Here is a 16,310-nt window from a genome sequence, read left to right as displayed (position 1 = left end):
CTTCCTCTGTCACTCCCTCAGATCTGGTGCTTTACCCATCCCTCCCTCCCTTTTTTTTTTGTTTAAAAAAAAAAAAAATGTATTTCTAATTTCACCAGGTCACGTTTATCCTCTCCGTCACCCATTACCCATCAGAAGAAATCTGGAAGATGGAAATTGACCAGAGAAATCAAATAATGCACTAATATAGACACATAGGACACCAACTTATTAATGAGAAGGCATTTACCGACCTCACGTAAGCCTTTCCTGCAGGCTGGTCACATGATCGCGTGTCAATAAATATTCCTCTATATTATTTGTGAAAGTCTTGAATCAGTAGCAAGTAGAATTTGTAGATTTCTTCTATACTTATTCAATGATATTTGGACAACTATGACCTGGATTGTTGTCCTATAGGTACAATGCTACATTTTATCCATGTATATTCACACACACACACACACACACACGCTGGTGTTATCCCTAACCTTAATCCTAACCTACGGTCCATATTTTAGTCCTAAACTCAACTAGTTCCTCATTAGGAAAGGGTTTTGGTCTCCTTGAGGACCACTGGTCCTGATAAGGTCTGTTAATCTCAGGAAAGGTCCTAAAGAGGTAACAAATGCATAATGCATATACACACACACACACACACACATACAGAGAGAGAGCGAGAGAGAGAGAGAGAGAGAGAGAGAGAGAGAGAGAGTCTGGTTTCCATGACTTCAGAGGACATTACATTGTCTTGTATTCATTTCCTGGAGACTTACTCTGACCTACCACTGGCCCGACTCTAACCCTAACCTCGTGCCACCATTAAAATGTAATGATTTAAATTATGGGGACTGTTTTTCCCCATAATGTGACTGTGTAAACAGGTTTAGGTCCCCACTACACGAGTACTACCAAGAACACACATGGAACCCACACTCTAAATAAACACTGCAGTAAGAGTGGAGCTGATGTGAGTTGTCTCTTTGCATGAAGTTCACTTTGATAACACCCTCAGTCGTGGCACCTCATCACTCAGAGGTAGCTCAAAGGATATTCCCTTTAGATTAGTTTTTATGCTTGTGAAGCCAAACATTAAGAAAATGATTTCTATACAGTGATATTTTGTATTGTGTGGATATTATATCAAATGACTTGACGGTGTAATGCATTTAAAAAAATATATTATTATTATTATAAGGACAAGAGGACATAATGGTCTTTAGAACTAACTTTATATCACAGTTACAGTAATGTATGAGCGGTATTGATATCTAGTTTTCCTACTAGAATGTTGTAAGGCTTTTGTGGTGGAGGACAGTACAGTTTGATGAAATGTGAAGGGAGAAAAGGAAAAAATTAGGCTCAAGAGCTCACTCTAGTGGAGGAAATCTTTCAAAAATGGAAATACAGTAGCTTGTATTGACTTTTTCCCTCATTATTATTATTATTATTCTGTTATCAGAATCAGAATCGCCTATAACTCTCAAGTTAGTTTGTCCTAAGGCCACATTACTTTTGCCACAATATCTGACAATTTTGACATTCATTTCTTTACAAATCTTTAAGAAATTTGAAAATTATTACTAAAGAAGCTGAGAGACTTCAACACATCAAAAAAACGTACTTTCGTACTCAATTTTATGGTACGGAACTTTTGTAGGACTATTGTAGATTATTTATCTACACCTCGGTTTAAATGAATAAGTAAATCTATTTCCCCTATAAATATATGAATTTGTCTAAATGATCACAACCTTTATTTAACCAGAAAAGCCTAATCGAAATTAGGGTCCTGGCAGCAGCACATTAACAGGGTTATAAAAAAGTAACACATTACATTAGAAATATCCATGCATTTTAATGTAAAATAAGAATTAAACACATCATTATCATAAAATATCAAAAATATCTGCAAGTCACCATTCAGCTCTTCATCAGGTCTTCTTCGTTCTTTATTAAGTGTTCCTCTGGCACCCTCTGCTGGTGGTGACTTTGTTAATCTTTATCTCCATGACAACCGTTGCCGCCTACAACACACACACACACGCACGCGCGCTATTGGAGTTAACTTGAAAACACTTCTGCTTAGCTAAATCTCAGCTAACGCGACAAAATGAGCAACTTGCAACTGCGTGCAAACGAGGTATTTAGACGTCATTTGTGTCTGTTGTTTCCAAAACCAAAACTTTCCAAAGGCTATTGTTTGTTGTTTATTTGGTAGGAGTTCAGATAAAGTGACTTAGCAAACTTTTCTAGCTTAAAGTAGCATAAAGGCTATATCAGACATGATGCTAGTACACTGTCCTGTATGTTTACCCTGCTCTCTGTTTATATGCTGTATATACATATATATATATATATATATATATATGTATATATATATATATATATATATGTATATATATATAAAAAAATAATCATATGTAATGCTTGTATTCTTTAAAGCTGCGACTACATGTAGGTAAGGAGTCATTTGTGCTCTTTGGTCAAAGCCTATTGACTGAATGATGAAGTCACTCAGACATGATTATATAAATTATTAACTGTCATAAAAAGGCATTTGTTTTTAATGAACTTTTTTTAACCAGGTAAAATTCCCTGCGAGGGAAGTAAAGCCTGGCAAGACAGGCAGCAGCACAAATGAAACATCATGTTACCATCCCAAAATACCACAAAAGACAAAAGAAAACAAAAGAAAAGACAATTTTTTAACTAGCTCAGAGCTAAAAGCAGTCATATCTCAGGGAATCTGCCTCTAGTTCTTTCTCTTGGAGTTTAAAAGCATTTAATAAGATCAACTCACTTCAACTTCAAGATCCTCTGCAGCTCTTTCCTTGCAGAATATACAGAAGCCCTTTTTTGTCCAGTTTCCATGCGGGACATTTGGAACAGAAAGTTAGTTTTAAAATTGCAGAGACCATTTCCAAGTAGGTTATGCGTAACACAGATACAGATGTAATACACAGAGAGCGAGACATCCGCATAGACATTATAACCTGAGTTTTACATTTTGTTCCCCTTGATCTATAGAATAAAACTCACAGTGATGAAGCTCTAATGTGCATTTAATCGCGTCAGTTATGTCGGCTCTGGGCGTTACATTAGCTTTATGTTAGGGTGCCAACTTACATTCTTTATTAAAGTGACTGCAACTATAATAAACACTAATAATAAACGAGACAGTAAAGCTAAATAACTGTAATATTACTATGACAATTATAAAACACAACTTAAATGTAGCATTATCCAAAGCACGCTGGGAACTCTGCCCACAACTTCCCCAACGTGCTTTTTTGTTTTCACTTAAAGTTATTTTTATTCTCCTAGAGGATGAAGCGCAAATATTTGCCACGTCCTCCTGACAAACCTCCAGAGCCCAAACGTCAGGGACAATCCAGCCTTCAGACGAGTGAGTACCGCACACAGACATGTGACATTTTTTCTACACATTTAGGCATTTTGATTAATTTGAATTCCTTTGCATGGAGAATATTTTGCTGAAAGAAGAAGAAAAACCCTGCTTTGCATTTTTGTAGTGACAACTTCTGCCCAGACTCCGTCTGACCAGTGCGAGATGGTTGAAGCGGTTTACCACGGACCTGTCTCACAGCTAACACAGAATCCTTACTTCTGCCTGGGGGGAGATACACCCAAAGTCCAGATACCGTACCAAACCATTCCAGGCCAGATACCCCGCAAGTTAGCGATAGAGAGGTTTGTTGTGTTTGTGTTTACCATTATGTGATAAAAGAGGTACTGGAATTAATTGGCATAATACAAGTAGATAATAAGTACATTTCTCATACATTACACTTGCTAATAGTGTGGTCCTTTCATTATTTTATCTGCCTGTTGTTATGGCTGATTTATGTTGTGTCATATTGTTCTGTCACAGACGTCGAAGGGAATTCTTGAAGTTGGACTTTGAACAGCTTCTTAAAGAAAAACACATTGACTCTAATTTTATAATGCCAAGACATCTGAGCAGTAAAGATGAAGATGGGACCATGCCAAGCAACCCTGTGTCACCCTTTCTCCCACTGGAGGTGAGTCTGTTACTGTACAGATACAGTACTGTGTTACATGTTACATTTTGGAGTTTAGTACCGTGCCACTCATGTTTTTTAAATTTCTGCTTTAGATATTTGACAACGAGGACTATGATTGCCGTACTCCAGGTGACTGGCTTGCCCTGGGCGAAGCTGAAGGATCGTCTGATCAAAAACCCATTCCTGCAAAAGCCTTGCTGCCCACAGGTAACAAGACTTCAAGGGTAAAATATATCACTATTTTCTGGTCATTCATTGGTCCTTTCTTCTTTCTCTTTTGAAGAGAACAACAAAAGTGCCTACAGCTGGTATTTAGTGGGGGTTCTCGACTATAGTGAAGATAAGTGCCAGTACCTGGTGCAGAATGTTCATAACAGAGAACAGACAGATGAAGATGGTAATCCTATTTTTTGATAGTTTCCTTGACATAATTGTCTCTATTACTCTTCATTCATCATGTTCACTGTATGCTTTCTTCCTCCCTTTGTTGCATAGGAGGAATGTCTTTGCTACCAGGTGCTAAATACTGGGTACCCAGAATCAGACTCTTATTCAGTGCCGAAGACCCACGTGTCTTTATTGAAAGGCTTCAGTTTGCTCTGCGTGAGAGGGAAAAAAGAGAGTCTGAGCTTTTCTACAACTTGGCTCTTGACTGCATGCCCATCTGGGAGGGGACACCATCTCTTGACACCCACAGTCTGAAGCGTATGAAAAAACATGTCCTTTCAACTCCTGGGCTCAGGCTGAATATGTAAGTAGTCTCAGTGTCATATTACTACTGTAATTGTATGTCGAGATTCAGAGCTTACAGAGTTAAAGTTGAATTATGTTGACTGGCAACTGAAACTGGTGTAAATAAAGTTATTAATCTGTGTGTAGAGTGGAGAAGTATATAAGAGACCTGGAGGAAGGCGTCAAGCGGGAATATGACCGTACTATGAACAGCATGATCTTTGACAAAGTTGTAATGAGTCACCAAGAGGAATTTTCACACGTCACTTTACCAAAGAAGGACACTGATTATGTACCACAAAAAGGTGAGCCTTGAATGCATTAGTTTGAGTCAGGTAAGTGGAGATTAAAGATATATGTTGGCAAAAAGAAATCTGAAATGACCTCGAAATCTAAACACTGGTTTCTTTCCGCCTACAGGGTGCGTTTCAGTTCCTCACTTTGACTATAAGAAGAGCTTTTTCGAATTTGTCTCTCGATTTCTGTTGACAAAAGCAGAGGTGATCTATGCATTATCTAATGTGAAGTCTGAGTGCGACAAAGTAGCGGCCATGAGGCTGTTCAACGTCACCACAAACAAACCGCGCCGTCTGGACGAGTTTGAAGTCATACAGTCTCGTATGCACACTCAGGTAGCTTTACTTTCACCAGCACTAGACTTTGAAAAATGGATAAAAACTTGAATGTTGAACAACAGCTTATTGCTAATGTAAAAACTAGACAAACAAACCATGCTGGCGTGAGATTAAACCAACACCACATCTTTTTTGTCCCTCTCTAGATAAGCTTGTATCTTCGGGAAACATGGATTGTCACACTGAGCAACAGCATCCGTACCCACCTGGCAAATGTTGGCCGGGGCGCATACAACATGAATGAAAGTGTCTGGGACGTGTACAAATCCTCCAAGCTTTACAAACTGATGGCGGTGGTGCAATTGCATATGCAGGACTCGCTGCGGTACCTTGTGCAGGATTCACTGCTCAGCCTAACTCACCTTCTGTTGGATGCCTGCCAAAGTGTGCTCACGTGTCCTCAGGACCTGGTCTGGGGAAACGACCTTCTCACAAGCCCATACAAGTAGGACAGAATGCATTGCATGTGCACATGTATCATTAAGCATTTATATGGTTTTTTTCTATTCCCTTAGATATGCATATTATACTTAAGTTCAGTTTTGTATGTGTTTGACAGATTGACAGAATATTGGTAATTGTATTGATAATATGTCTCGATTTTTCATATCCAGGCCAAAAAAGAACCCTTTGTTCTTAGTAGACATGGTTCTGGACCAGACTGGGGTCCATTACGGCACGCCACTGCAAAATTTTGAGACGTCTGTTGTTAACCTGTTTGATAAAGGCATCCTGGCCACACACAATGTTCCACAGCTTGACAAGGTATGTTGAAATCAGCATCAATCGACATTGAAGTAAAACAGACATTTAACATTTGCTCCTCTCTTGTCCGTGCAAGTTTGTGATGCAGAAGTTGTTTATCGGCGGTGACCTTCTCATGTCGGTTCATTTGTGGGAACCAGAAGTAACTGAGCTGAGAGAGAAGGTCTGCAACGCTCTGATACAAGCAGCCATACCTCTCAGGGCTTATGCTGCTAAATATGAGGACCATGTAGAGCTGCACAACATGGACATTGAAACATTTCTCAAGTAGGTTTTTGATTTTTAAATGACAACGTTTAGGTTCTCAAAACTTCAACCCTTCACTAAAAGGATGTGTGGTTAATTGAGGAAGATTTCTTTGTTAAATAAAAGCATTTTTCTCTTTCTGAATGATTGCTGATTTGTGTTGTTTGTGTATGTCTTATGCCAGTTGCCAAACGAATGCAGAACAGACATCCCAAGAAGTGAGGAAAGTGGTGGAACAACAGCTTAAAGAAAAGGAAAGGATCGAACACTCATTGCCGTCTTCCATTGTGATTGGTCCATTTATCGTGCGAGTGGAAGCTGTACGTCAGGCTCTCTCTAACAAAAGGAAAGCTTTTGCCAAGGCACTGCTGGATCACCTCGCTCTGAAGCTACGCAAGAAGGTCGATGATGTAAGTAAGCAATGTACTGTGTGTGAATGAGGTAGTTACTTCCAACTGGAGATGTTGGTGTCTTGTGTTTAAGGCATGTGAAGAGTGGAACATTTTGAGCAGGAAGTTGCAAGAGAAGCCCAATAGCATTGAGGAGCTGACCGAGAAAAGGGACTTGATGGGACAAATCCCAGAGCAGCTCAGGGGTTACCAGGTACAGGACTGAAATGGTGATGTGTACATTTCTGCCATTCATATCATTTGAAGTTTTACTTTTTCCATTAACTCTTATTCTCTCTTTCAGGAAAGTATTGGCAAGATCCTGTCAGAATATGAGCAACTAGAAGACTTTTTCTACTCTGTTTCAAATGAGGACACCAATAAAAAGTCAGTATAAAGTACAAATAAATTAAGTATAATTCTCAAGTGAGATAAAGAGACATTAGCAAAGTGAGGGGATTTTAAATTGATTAATTTTTGTAGGTGGGCAGCTATTGGATGGCCTCGAAAGATAATCAGACAGATGGAAGCAGCAGTGGTCCAGCATATGGAGGATGAGGAACGCTTTCGAAAGATCCAGCAAGTCAATCAGAACAGCTTTGAGGAACACCTAGACTCTCTACAGGTCAGCTAAACCAACATAAACCAAGAGAAACTCTGCATTTCTCAGTACAGTATAGCTGTCTTTATATCTCATGTTGGACAGTGATATTCTCGTGTTGCACACAGGGAGTGACTGTTTTATGTGAAGACACACTGAATAACAACATAGCGCTAGAAAGCGATATAGCCCATTTTCAGTTGAAGCACGAAGCATAACAAATTAGGTTACATTGTTTCTGTTCACAAACAACAACAAACATCACCAAATGTCACACACTGGAGCTTTAATAAGTACCTACAATGTCAGCTATGGCTGGGTGTCCACTATAAGGCAGAACGACTGCCTTACAGTGCCTGTCGTGAGTTTCGGGTGGTTTTCAGATTAATTAGATTAATCTCCTTGTAGATGATAATGATAATTCAAAATATTTCTGATGTTACAGCACTTTGGATGCGCCTGGAATTGGGTTATGTGTGACATTACTCTAAAAATGCATGTACTTTAGGCAGTTGTTTGTGTAACTATTTGAAATGATCCCAACTGTGAATACAGATGTTGGTTGCTGGGTTAGCAGGCCATGGAGACATTGAACATGCTCATGAGATGGCCAACAAGGTGAAGCGTACAAGCAAGCAGCTTATGGAGTGCCAGACAATGGCCCAAACCTACAATGCCAGAGAACGTCTGTTTGGACTTCCTGCCACGAACGTAAGCGAAAGAAAGAGCATCAATTAAAAAAATGTGTCATTCCAGATGGCTTTAAAAAGAAAAATACACCATACATTTGGCTTGGGTTTTTACGACAATTTAAAATGTGTATTACAGTATGACCACGTACAGAAGCTGATAAAAGACTTCCAACCTTTAAAAGACCTCTGGACCACCACCTCGGACTGGCTACGTTGGCACGAGAGCTGGCTCAATGACCCACTGTCTTCCATTGACCCTGAGCAGCTGGAGCGCAATGTCTCAGATGCTCACAGGACCATGCAAAAATGTATTAAACAATTCAAGGAGATTCCTGGTAGGTGACACATGCATCCGCACTCAAAGTTTGTGTGCTGTGGGTTGACCTGTTTCTTTTTCTGAATCTGCTCTCTTTTTTCTTACATGACACCAGACTGCCAGATGGTGGCAAATACTATCTGCAGCAAGATCGAGGACTTCCGTCCTCATGTCCCTCTGCTTCAGGGTCTGAGGAACCCGGGAATGAGAAGCCGCCACTGGGAGATGTTGTCCGAACGCATTAAGATGACAGTCAAGCTGAAAGCCAACCTGACTTTCTCCCGCTGCCTAGAGCTTGGCCTGCAGAGCCACGTGGAGGATATAACTCATGTAGCTGAAGTGGCTGCAAAAGAGTACAGCATTGAGCAGGTACCGTTCCACCAAAGGAATGCACTAAATGTGACGTTTAATGAAATTGTTCCGGGTTATTTTCATCAGTCTTAAAGTCCATGGAAATACACTTACTTACTAGTCAAAGTAATGGACTGTTTCATTTTGGTCACCTCTTCACGATGTCAAGTCATTTTACCTGTGTGCCTCTGCTACAACTTCCAGGGCAAACCTTATAGAGTGAGTCAGAGTGAGGAAGGAAATATTTGGTACTACTAGTTAGCCAGTGTATTGTCTGTTGTTTTTAATTTTATACTTTTTATTTTGTCTCTTTTCAACTTGGCTTCAAGCAGTAAGTACACTGTAGCTACTTGTGCGAGTTTTCCAGACTGTTACCCAGACAACTTTATTTATCGATGACTATCTGAACGTGAAGAAACATAATAATAACAATATAATAACAAAAAATTGTTTTCCGACACACATTACAGAACCTTCAACCTTCAAACGTGAACTTTGAACTTTGTTGTTGATGCACAGTGACAATGTGTGAGTGACTTTGACACAACTGCTACCTTTTATCCCACACCTTCTCAAACAGGCCCTGGAGAAGATGGAACAAGATTGGGCAACAGTAGTTTTTGATGTTGTGCCTTACAAGGAGACAGGCACCTACATCCTAAAGAGTACAGATGAAGTGTCCCAGTTGCTGGATGACCAAATTGTCATGACACAGAGCATGTCCTTCTCTCCCTTCAAGAAAGCTTTTGAGGGCCGCATCACCACGTGGGAGAGCAAGCTCAGAATGACTCAAGTACACACATACACACAAACGCAGACATACTAATGCAATGTCTCTCGTTGTTCAGTGTGTTACTACTGCCCTTGTGTGTTTCTTCCAGGATGTACTGGAGGAGTGGCTGATCTGCCAGCGAACCTGGCTCTACTTGGAGCCCATCTTTAGCTCTGATGACATCAACCAGCAGCTTCCTGTGGAAGGACAACGATACCAGCAAATGGAGCAAATGTGGAGAACAGTCATGAAAACGGCCTTTAATAATCCAAAGGTCAGAGCTTCATGGGGACAGGGCTTCATTTTAATGTGATGATGAAGGAATAAAGAATGAGAAGGAGGATTCTGGGGGGTATTCTGGAGGGGTGGGTAAAGGGAAGTGGATACTACTTGTTGTATTATTGTCTCTGATTTGCATCATGCCCTTCTCTTTTGGTAATAAAAATTAAAATAATTGATCACAAAAAAAAAAGGAATGAGAGGAAGGCAGTAATGTCATAACATAAAACAGATGAAAAAGAAAAGGACAGGGCTTTGAGCAGATAATAATGACACTGCTTTGTGGTAAACCTTCATTGTGACTTTGCGTTTACTTGCAGGTGATTGTGCTGTGTCCAGATGTACGTCTACGAGACAAACTGAAGAAGTGCAACACACTTCTGGAACAAGTACAGAAGGGTCTCACCGAGTATTTGGAGACAAAACGACGGTCCTTTTCCAGGCAAGCCACAGTGAATCAGTCCTAAAAATGATTTTGATCAGTCTTTTCACTCCGCTGAATGAATCATACACACTGTATAATGTTATACACAGTGGCTGTTTGTTGTCAGGTTTTACTTCCTGTCTGACGATGAGCTCCTGGAGATTCTTTCCCAGACTAAAGATCCCACTGCTGTTCAACCACACCTGCGCAAATGCTTTGAGAACATTGCTCAGGTTTGTTTTCTTTACGATCACTCTTCTTACAGATTACTAGGATTATTTCATGACTAAAATACTGCATCTGTCAGCTTAAATTCCAGTCAGAGCTACAGATCACCCATATGTTGTCCGGAGAAGAGGAGGAGGTCAAGCTGTTCCTGCCAGTGAGGACGAGTGGAAATGTGGAAGACTGGCTGAGGGATGTGGAGAAGTCCATGAAAGCCACATTGAGGGATAACATTGAACGCTCACTCAAAGTCTACCCCGAGGTCTTCCATATTGACTTTAAATGGCAGAGTTTTGACATGTTTATTACCCTTGCAAAGTTTATATTTCATTTTGTCAGGCTGAGGGATTTTAAGTTGTCCAGCTTTTGTAAGATTTTTGTCTGTTCTCTTGACCCCTCAGCAATATCGCACAGAGTGGGTGTTATCGTGGCCTGGTCAAGTGGTGATAGCTGGGTGTCAGGTGTTCTGGACCTCTGAGGTGTCTGAGGCTTTGGAGCAGGGAGACATGGCCGACCGCCTTTATCCCCAGCTGCAAAGACAGGTGTGAACAAATTTGAAAGTTACAAAACATTACATATCTCAAATCTGTGAAATACACCCATCATTTATTGTGTACAATCACACTGCTCTATTTACATATCACTTTGTAGTATGTTGACACATTCACCATTTTGCTGTTTGTTTGTGAAGCTGGGTGACTTGGTGCAGTTGGTGAGAGGAGGTCTCTCGAAGATGCAACGAGCCGTGCTTTCTGCCCTTATTGTCATAGAGGTCCATGCTAAGGAGGTAGCAGCCAAGCTAGTGGAGCAAAAGGTTTCAAGTGTCAATGACTTTGAGTGGATCAGTCAGCTAAGGTTAAAAATTTGATTTTTTTTTTTTTTTGTCTTTTCACTCCTGTCCCTGTTAATTATATATGTGTACAAGTGAGAAATGTACTGATTGTTTGCAGGTATTACTGGGCAAAAGATAATTTGTACATCCGTGCGGTGAATGCCGAGTTCTTGTATGGATACGAGTATCTTGGTAACTCGGGACGTCTGGTCATTACCCCTCTCACTGACAGGTAGACACAGATTTGAAGTGGGCTCGATTAAATGGTATGAGCCCTTTTGAACACACCTCCTCCTGGCTCTTTCAGATGTTACCTGACCCTGACAGGAGCTCTACACCTTAAGTTTGGAGGAGCTCCTGCAGGCCCAGCAGGAACAGGAAAGACAGAGACCACCAAAGACCTTGGAAAGGCTCTTGCCATTCAAACTGTGGTTTTCAATTGCTCTGATCAGCTAGACTTCATTGCTATGGGCAAGTTTCTGAAAGGACTGGCCAGGTAAGAAACGTTCAGTGTATTACTTATCAATTTTGCTATTGAATGGCACATATGGTAATAATGTTATGTCTTCCATTTTACAGTTCTGGTGCCTGGGCATGCTTTGATGAATTTAATCGTATCGATGTAGAGGTGCTGTCTGTGGTGGCACAACAGATCACCACGATACAAAAGGCCCAACAGCAAAGGGTGAGAAGCTTATTTATGAGAAATTGTATTGTGTGTTGTGCAAAATTACAATGAGTATTTTATTGTTTGTTTGACTGTTCAAGTACAGTTTTATTTATTCTGCTAAATGCATATTGTTGGCTAAACTTCTCCTGGAGCACAGACCTTGAAGCATGAACTGTAAAATATAATGTACAAACCAACATTGGTATATATAAATCAGCATGTTAAATCCCTATGCTTTAGAAAGTTGAAATACAAACAAATGTCCGCTATGTTCAAACCATTGGGAGTGGGGTGGTAAATGGATGTTTTATACTCACTCTCACACTAAAACCAAACCATGATTTTTAGTTGGAGCGGTTTCAGTTTGAGGGGACAGAGATCCCTCTTGTCCCCTCGTGTGCTGTGTTCATTACCATGAATCCTGGATATGCTGGCCGCACAGAACTACCTGACAATCTCAAGGTTTGAAAGTATAATTCTTCTTCTTCATCTTCTTTTGACTGCTTTAAGAATCGGTATAACACTGAGGACAAGTAAATGGTATTCAGCAAATAAGAGCGTATGTCTTTTACAGGCTCTGTTTCGTCCTGTGGCCATGATGGTTCCCGACTATGCTATGATAGCTGAGATTTCCTTGTATTCGTTTGGCTTCAGTGACGCCAAAGTCCTCTCTAAGAAGATCACCGCCACTTTCAAGCTCTCTTCTGAACAGCTCAGCTCTCAGGTACAATGAGGATTTAAAGAATGGCAGAATTATGATGTGTTTAATCTTGTCTCTAATCTCACTAATATCTCACCAGCAGTATTTGTGTATTAAATCCAGGCATTAAAGGTGAAATCTAACATTTTGTTCTCGATTGTGTGAAGGATCATTATGATTTTGGTATGAGAGCTGTGAAGACAGTGATTTCAGCTGCTGGAAACCTCAAGAGAGAAAATCCTGACATGAATGAGGTCAGAAATGGTTTCTATATTTTTAATAAAAGTATGAAAAAAATTAAATGATTGTTGAATGGCACTTTCCCTGTCAAGCAAGAAAGAAAATATTTTGTTACATTGTCCCCAGGAGTTGATCTGCCTGCGGGCCATACAAGACGTCAATGTTCCCAAGTTCTTACAAGATGACCTGAAGCTCTTCAACGGTATAGTGTCAGATCTTTTCCCTAACACAAAGCAGGAGCCAATCAACTATGGTGCACTTGACGAATCCATGCGCAATGTGTGCACCAAGAGGAACCTCAAAGATGTGGACGGTTAGTGTGTTCATGGTTTTTATTTTCAGATATTATCCCACTGCTTTTTCTAATAGAATGAAAAGATGTATTGTGATGATTGCAGGGTTTATTAGTAAGTGTATTCAGCTGTATGAGACGACTGTGGTGAGACATGGTCTCATGTTGGTGGGACCTTCTGGATCTGGTAAAACCAAGGTGAGTCTTCTACATGTTGCTTCAGTTTTATTTCCAGCTTCATTATGATGTTTGTCTTGCAGTGTAGTGTCCTATCTTTACGTGTCACTGATGTGTGTTTCAGTGTTATGAGATATTGGCTGAAGCAATGACAGCTTTGAAGGGCCAGCCCTCTGTGAGTGGTGGTGTGTATGAGCAAGTTCAGATATCTGTCCTCAACCCTAAATCTATCACCATGGGACAGCTGTATGGGGAGTACGACTTGCTCACACACGAGTGGTAAGAAATGCTGTAACTCTAAAAATGATCGTACAAACAAAAGAACAAACAAACAATATGGACATTATACTTACTGAGCAGATCCACTTTGTCCTTTTTCCCTCTTGTAGGACAGATGGTATCCTTTCCTCTCTCATACGTGGTGGGGTAGCATCTATGGACAAAGATAAAAAGTGGTACATGTTTGATGGACCGGTGGATGCTGTGTGGATCGAGAACATGAACACTGTGCTGGATGACAACAAAAAACTGTGCCTCAGCTCTGGGGAAATCATTAAGCTCACTGATGTAACATTTTTCACAGTCTTGCATTGTTGGTTGATGTGTTACTGTCTGTCCCAGGTGCATTCAAATATTTTGTCTTGCCCTCTCCTGCAGGAGATGACCATGATGTTTGAGGTGCAGGATTTGGCGGTGGCTTCCCCCGCCACGGTGTCTCGCTGTGGTATGGTTTACCTGGAACCCAGTATTCTGGGCCTCATCTCTTTTACAGAATGCTGGTTGAGACGCCTCCCTAAACTCTTGAAACCATACACAGAGCAGCTCAACTCCCTGTTTGATCGATTCCTGCAGGTGAGAAGGAAGACATAACTAATAAAGACCAGCAACATTAACTCATTTAGAGCGTGATATTATAAACTATCCACTGCTACTACTTAATTTTTCTGTATTTCTTTTAAACAGGATTCTATCACATTTGTCCACACATCAGTAAAGGAGGTCATCACATCTCTAGACAGTAACCTTGCCTGTAGTCTGCTTAAACTAATGGACTGCTTCTTCAATCCTTTTGATATTAAACAGGTGTGAGCTTTGCTGTAACACAAAATTAAAAACAATATTGATTTCTATTGTGTATACTGGCTCTAATACAACACTGCTGTATTCATTGTGCTCACTTAATCATTTCTTTATTGTCTTATAGGATCAAAGGCCACCACCTCAAAAGAAACTGGAGCGTGTGAAGGAGCTGATTGAGCCCTGGTTCATTTTTTCTCTGGTGTGGAGTGTAGGTGCCACAGGAGACGCAGCGAGCCGCCAGCGTTTCAGTACCTGGCTCAGAAACAAGATGGCAGAGGAGAAGGTCAGATCAAAGCTCCTGCTTTATCTTGTTTAATGTGAGAATTTACTGGATTATTTCTGAACAGAAGTGTATTTCAAATAACACAAATGTATTTTTTTCCCCCCTTCAGATTCAATTATCTCTTCCAGATGAGGGCCTAGTATATGACTACAGACTTGATGATGCAGGGATTAGTACCTTGGAGGATGAGGATGATGAAGATGAGGAAAGACAAGTAAATAGATGTGGTTTGAAAATACAGATTATGTATGGAAGACAGATGCCACTATTGGATTTCATTATCTCCACTGACCCATTCGTCTTTTTGTCTGCATTCCAGGTCCAGTGGGTCACCTGGATGAAATACACCAACAGTATTGTAATCACTCCAGAGACAAATTATGCTGACATCCTCATTCCCACTGTTGACACAGTGAGAATGTCCTTCCTTATTGATATGCTTTTAACCAATAAGAAACCTGTGAGTACTTAATCTTAAAAGCATTTGTTTGGACTATTATGTTAAAAAAAATCCCATTTCGAAAAACACTCAGAGTCCAGTGGTTTAATGTATTTAATGTGTTTGTGATTCAGGTGCTCTGTATCGGGCCAACTGGAACCGGAAAGACCCTCACCATGTCAGACAAGCTGCTGAAGAACATGCCTGCTCAATACGTCACACACTTCCTTGTCTTCTCTGCTCGCACCTCAGCCAACCAAACTCAAGACTACGTTGACAGTAAACTTGACAAAAGGTTCGCCAGCTCTTTGATTGCAACAATGCATATTCAGTATTTCTGACTCGCCATTTGAATGATGCTTGTATCTACATGTCAGGCGGAAAGGTGTGTTTGGGCCTCCAATTGGAAAGCACTTTATCTTCTTTATTGATGATCTTAACATGCCATTGTTGGAAACCTATGGTGCCCAGCCTCCTATTGAGCTGCTGCGTCAGTGCATCGACCACGGAGGCTGGTATGACAGGAAGCAGATTGGTGAGAAAATTGCAGTATAGTTGTTTATTTTTGGATTTTGTCTCTTTTGTACTAATTGTAAACTATTGTACCATGTTTCACTGTGACAACAGTAATATTAGTTCATGCTAGATGATGATTGATCAGAAAGGTGAAAAATCCAACAGATTGAGAATCTGTTTTGTTTTTCCTGTCCCAAATCCAAAGGTACTTTCAAGCACTTGGTGGACATGAGTTTTGCCTGTGCCATGGGACCTCCAGGTGGAGGCCGAAATCCCGTCACCCAGCGCTTCACGCGCCACTTCAACTTCTTGTCCTTCACTGAAATGGAGGACGCCAGCAAGAAGAGGATTTTCTCCACCATCCTCGGCAGTTGGATGGGTGAGTCAGTACTGCTGAGATCTTTAATTGTAAGGCCACATATCAATGGTGGGACAAGTGCAGGATTGAAGAACTACTATGTAAGAATTAGTACAATAATGCTCACCCCTCCCGGCAAGCGTGACGTCGTCAGATTGCCGGCCACTGATTTGTCGTCACAGGAAGAGACATCCGTCATAATCATCGCATGCATAGTATAGAAAGATACATTTGTCATTTTAAGTCATTTTATTTATATAGCACATCA

General features: G+C 40.6%; 1 protein-coding gene across 1 annotated transcript in view; it reads left to right on the top strand.

Annotated features, from left to right (window-relative positions):
* Positions 1-2,042: 2,042 nt before the first annotated feature.
* dnah1 (dynein, axonemal, heavy chain 1) overlaps positions 2,043-16,310 on the top strand; it is a 29,836-nt gene continuing 15,568 nt past the window's right edge. The window contains exons 1-44 of the mRNA XM_058641485.1: positions 2,043-2,122; positions 3,307-3,388; positions 3,516-3,693; positions 3,875-4,025; positions 4,121-4,235; positions 4,312-4,425; positions 4,524-4,779; positions 4,908-5,065; positions 5,181-5,392; positions 5,542-5,840; positions 6,010-6,160; positions 6,237-6,427; positions 6,591-6,816; positions 6,890-7,009; positions 7,100-7,182; positions 7,279-7,420; positions 7,952-8,107; positions 8,225-8,423; positions 8,520-8,773; positions 9,336-9,548; positions 9,637-9,801; positions 10,127-10,248; positions 10,358-10,463; positions 10,538-10,717; positions 10,857-10,997; positions 11,147-11,310; positions 11,406-11,519; positions 11,595-11,783; positions 11,867-11,972; positions 12,306-12,419; positions 12,532-12,681; positions 12,825-12,911; positions 13,024-13,210; positions 13,296-13,387; positions 13,491-13,645; positions 13,756-13,933; positions 14,024-14,218; positions 14,330-14,449; positions 14,571-14,729; positions 14,839-14,943; positions 15,049-15,189; positions 15,303-15,463; positions 15,546-15,703; positions 15,890-16,063. Coding sequence (XP_058497468.1) covers positions 2,093-2,122; positions 3,307-3,388; positions 3,516-3,693; positions 3,875-4,025; positions 4,121-4,235; positions 4,312-4,425; positions 4,524-4,779; positions 4,908-5,065; positions 5,181-5,392; positions 5,542-5,840; positions 6,010-6,160; positions 6,237-6,427; positions 6,591-6,816; positions 6,890-7,009; positions 7,100-7,182; positions 7,279-7,420; positions 7,952-8,107; positions 8,225-8,423; positions 8,520-8,773; positions 9,336-9,548; positions 9,637-9,801; positions 10,127-10,248; positions 10,358-10,463; positions 10,538-10,717; positions 10,857-10,997; positions 11,147-11,310; positions 11,406-11,519; positions 11,595-11,783; positions 11,867-11,972; positions 12,306-12,419; positions 12,532-12,681; positions 12,825-12,911; positions 13,024-13,210; positions 13,296-13,387; positions 13,491-13,645; positions 13,756-13,933; positions 14,024-14,218; positions 14,330-14,449; positions 14,571-14,729; positions 14,839-14,943; positions 15,049-15,189; positions 15,303-15,463; positions 15,546-15,703; positions 15,890-16,063 — 6,793 coding nt within the window. The 5' untranslated portion in view covers positions 2,043-2,092. The remainder of the gene's footprint in view (positions 2,123-3,306; positions 3,389-3,515; positions 3,694-3,874; positions 4,026-4,120; positions 4,236-4,311; positions 4,426-4,523; positions 4,780-4,907; positions 5,066-5,180; positions 5,393-5,541; positions 5,841-6,009; positions 6,161-6,236; positions 6,428-6,590; positions 6,817-6,889; positions 7,010-7,099; positions 7,183-7,278; positions 7,421-7,951; positions 8,108-8,224; positions 8,424-8,519; positions 8,774-9,335; positions 9,549-9,636; positions 9,802-10,126; positions 10,249-10,357; positions 10,464-10,537; positions 10,718-10,856; positions 10,998-11,146; positions 11,311-11,405; positions 11,520-11,594; positions 11,784-11,866; positions 11,973-12,305; positions 12,420-12,531; positions 12,682-12,824; positions 12,912-13,023; positions 13,211-13,295; positions 13,388-13,490; positions 13,646-13,755; positions 13,934-14,023; positions 14,219-14,329; positions 14,450-14,570; positions 14,730-14,838; positions 14,944-15,048; positions 15,190-15,302; positions 15,464-15,545; positions 15,704-15,889; positions 16,064-16,310) is intronic.

The sequence above is a fragment of the Solea solea genome, chromosome 10 (assembly GCF_958295425.1).
Source record: "Solea solea chromosome 10, fSolSol10.1, whole genome shotgun sequence".
Classification (NCBI taxonomy): Eukaryota; Metazoa; Chordata; class Actinopteri; order Pleuronectiformes; family Soleidae; genus Solea; species Solea solea.
Note: the sequence above shows the minus strand (reverse complement) of the source record. Positions and strands in the feature narration are given on the sequence as shown.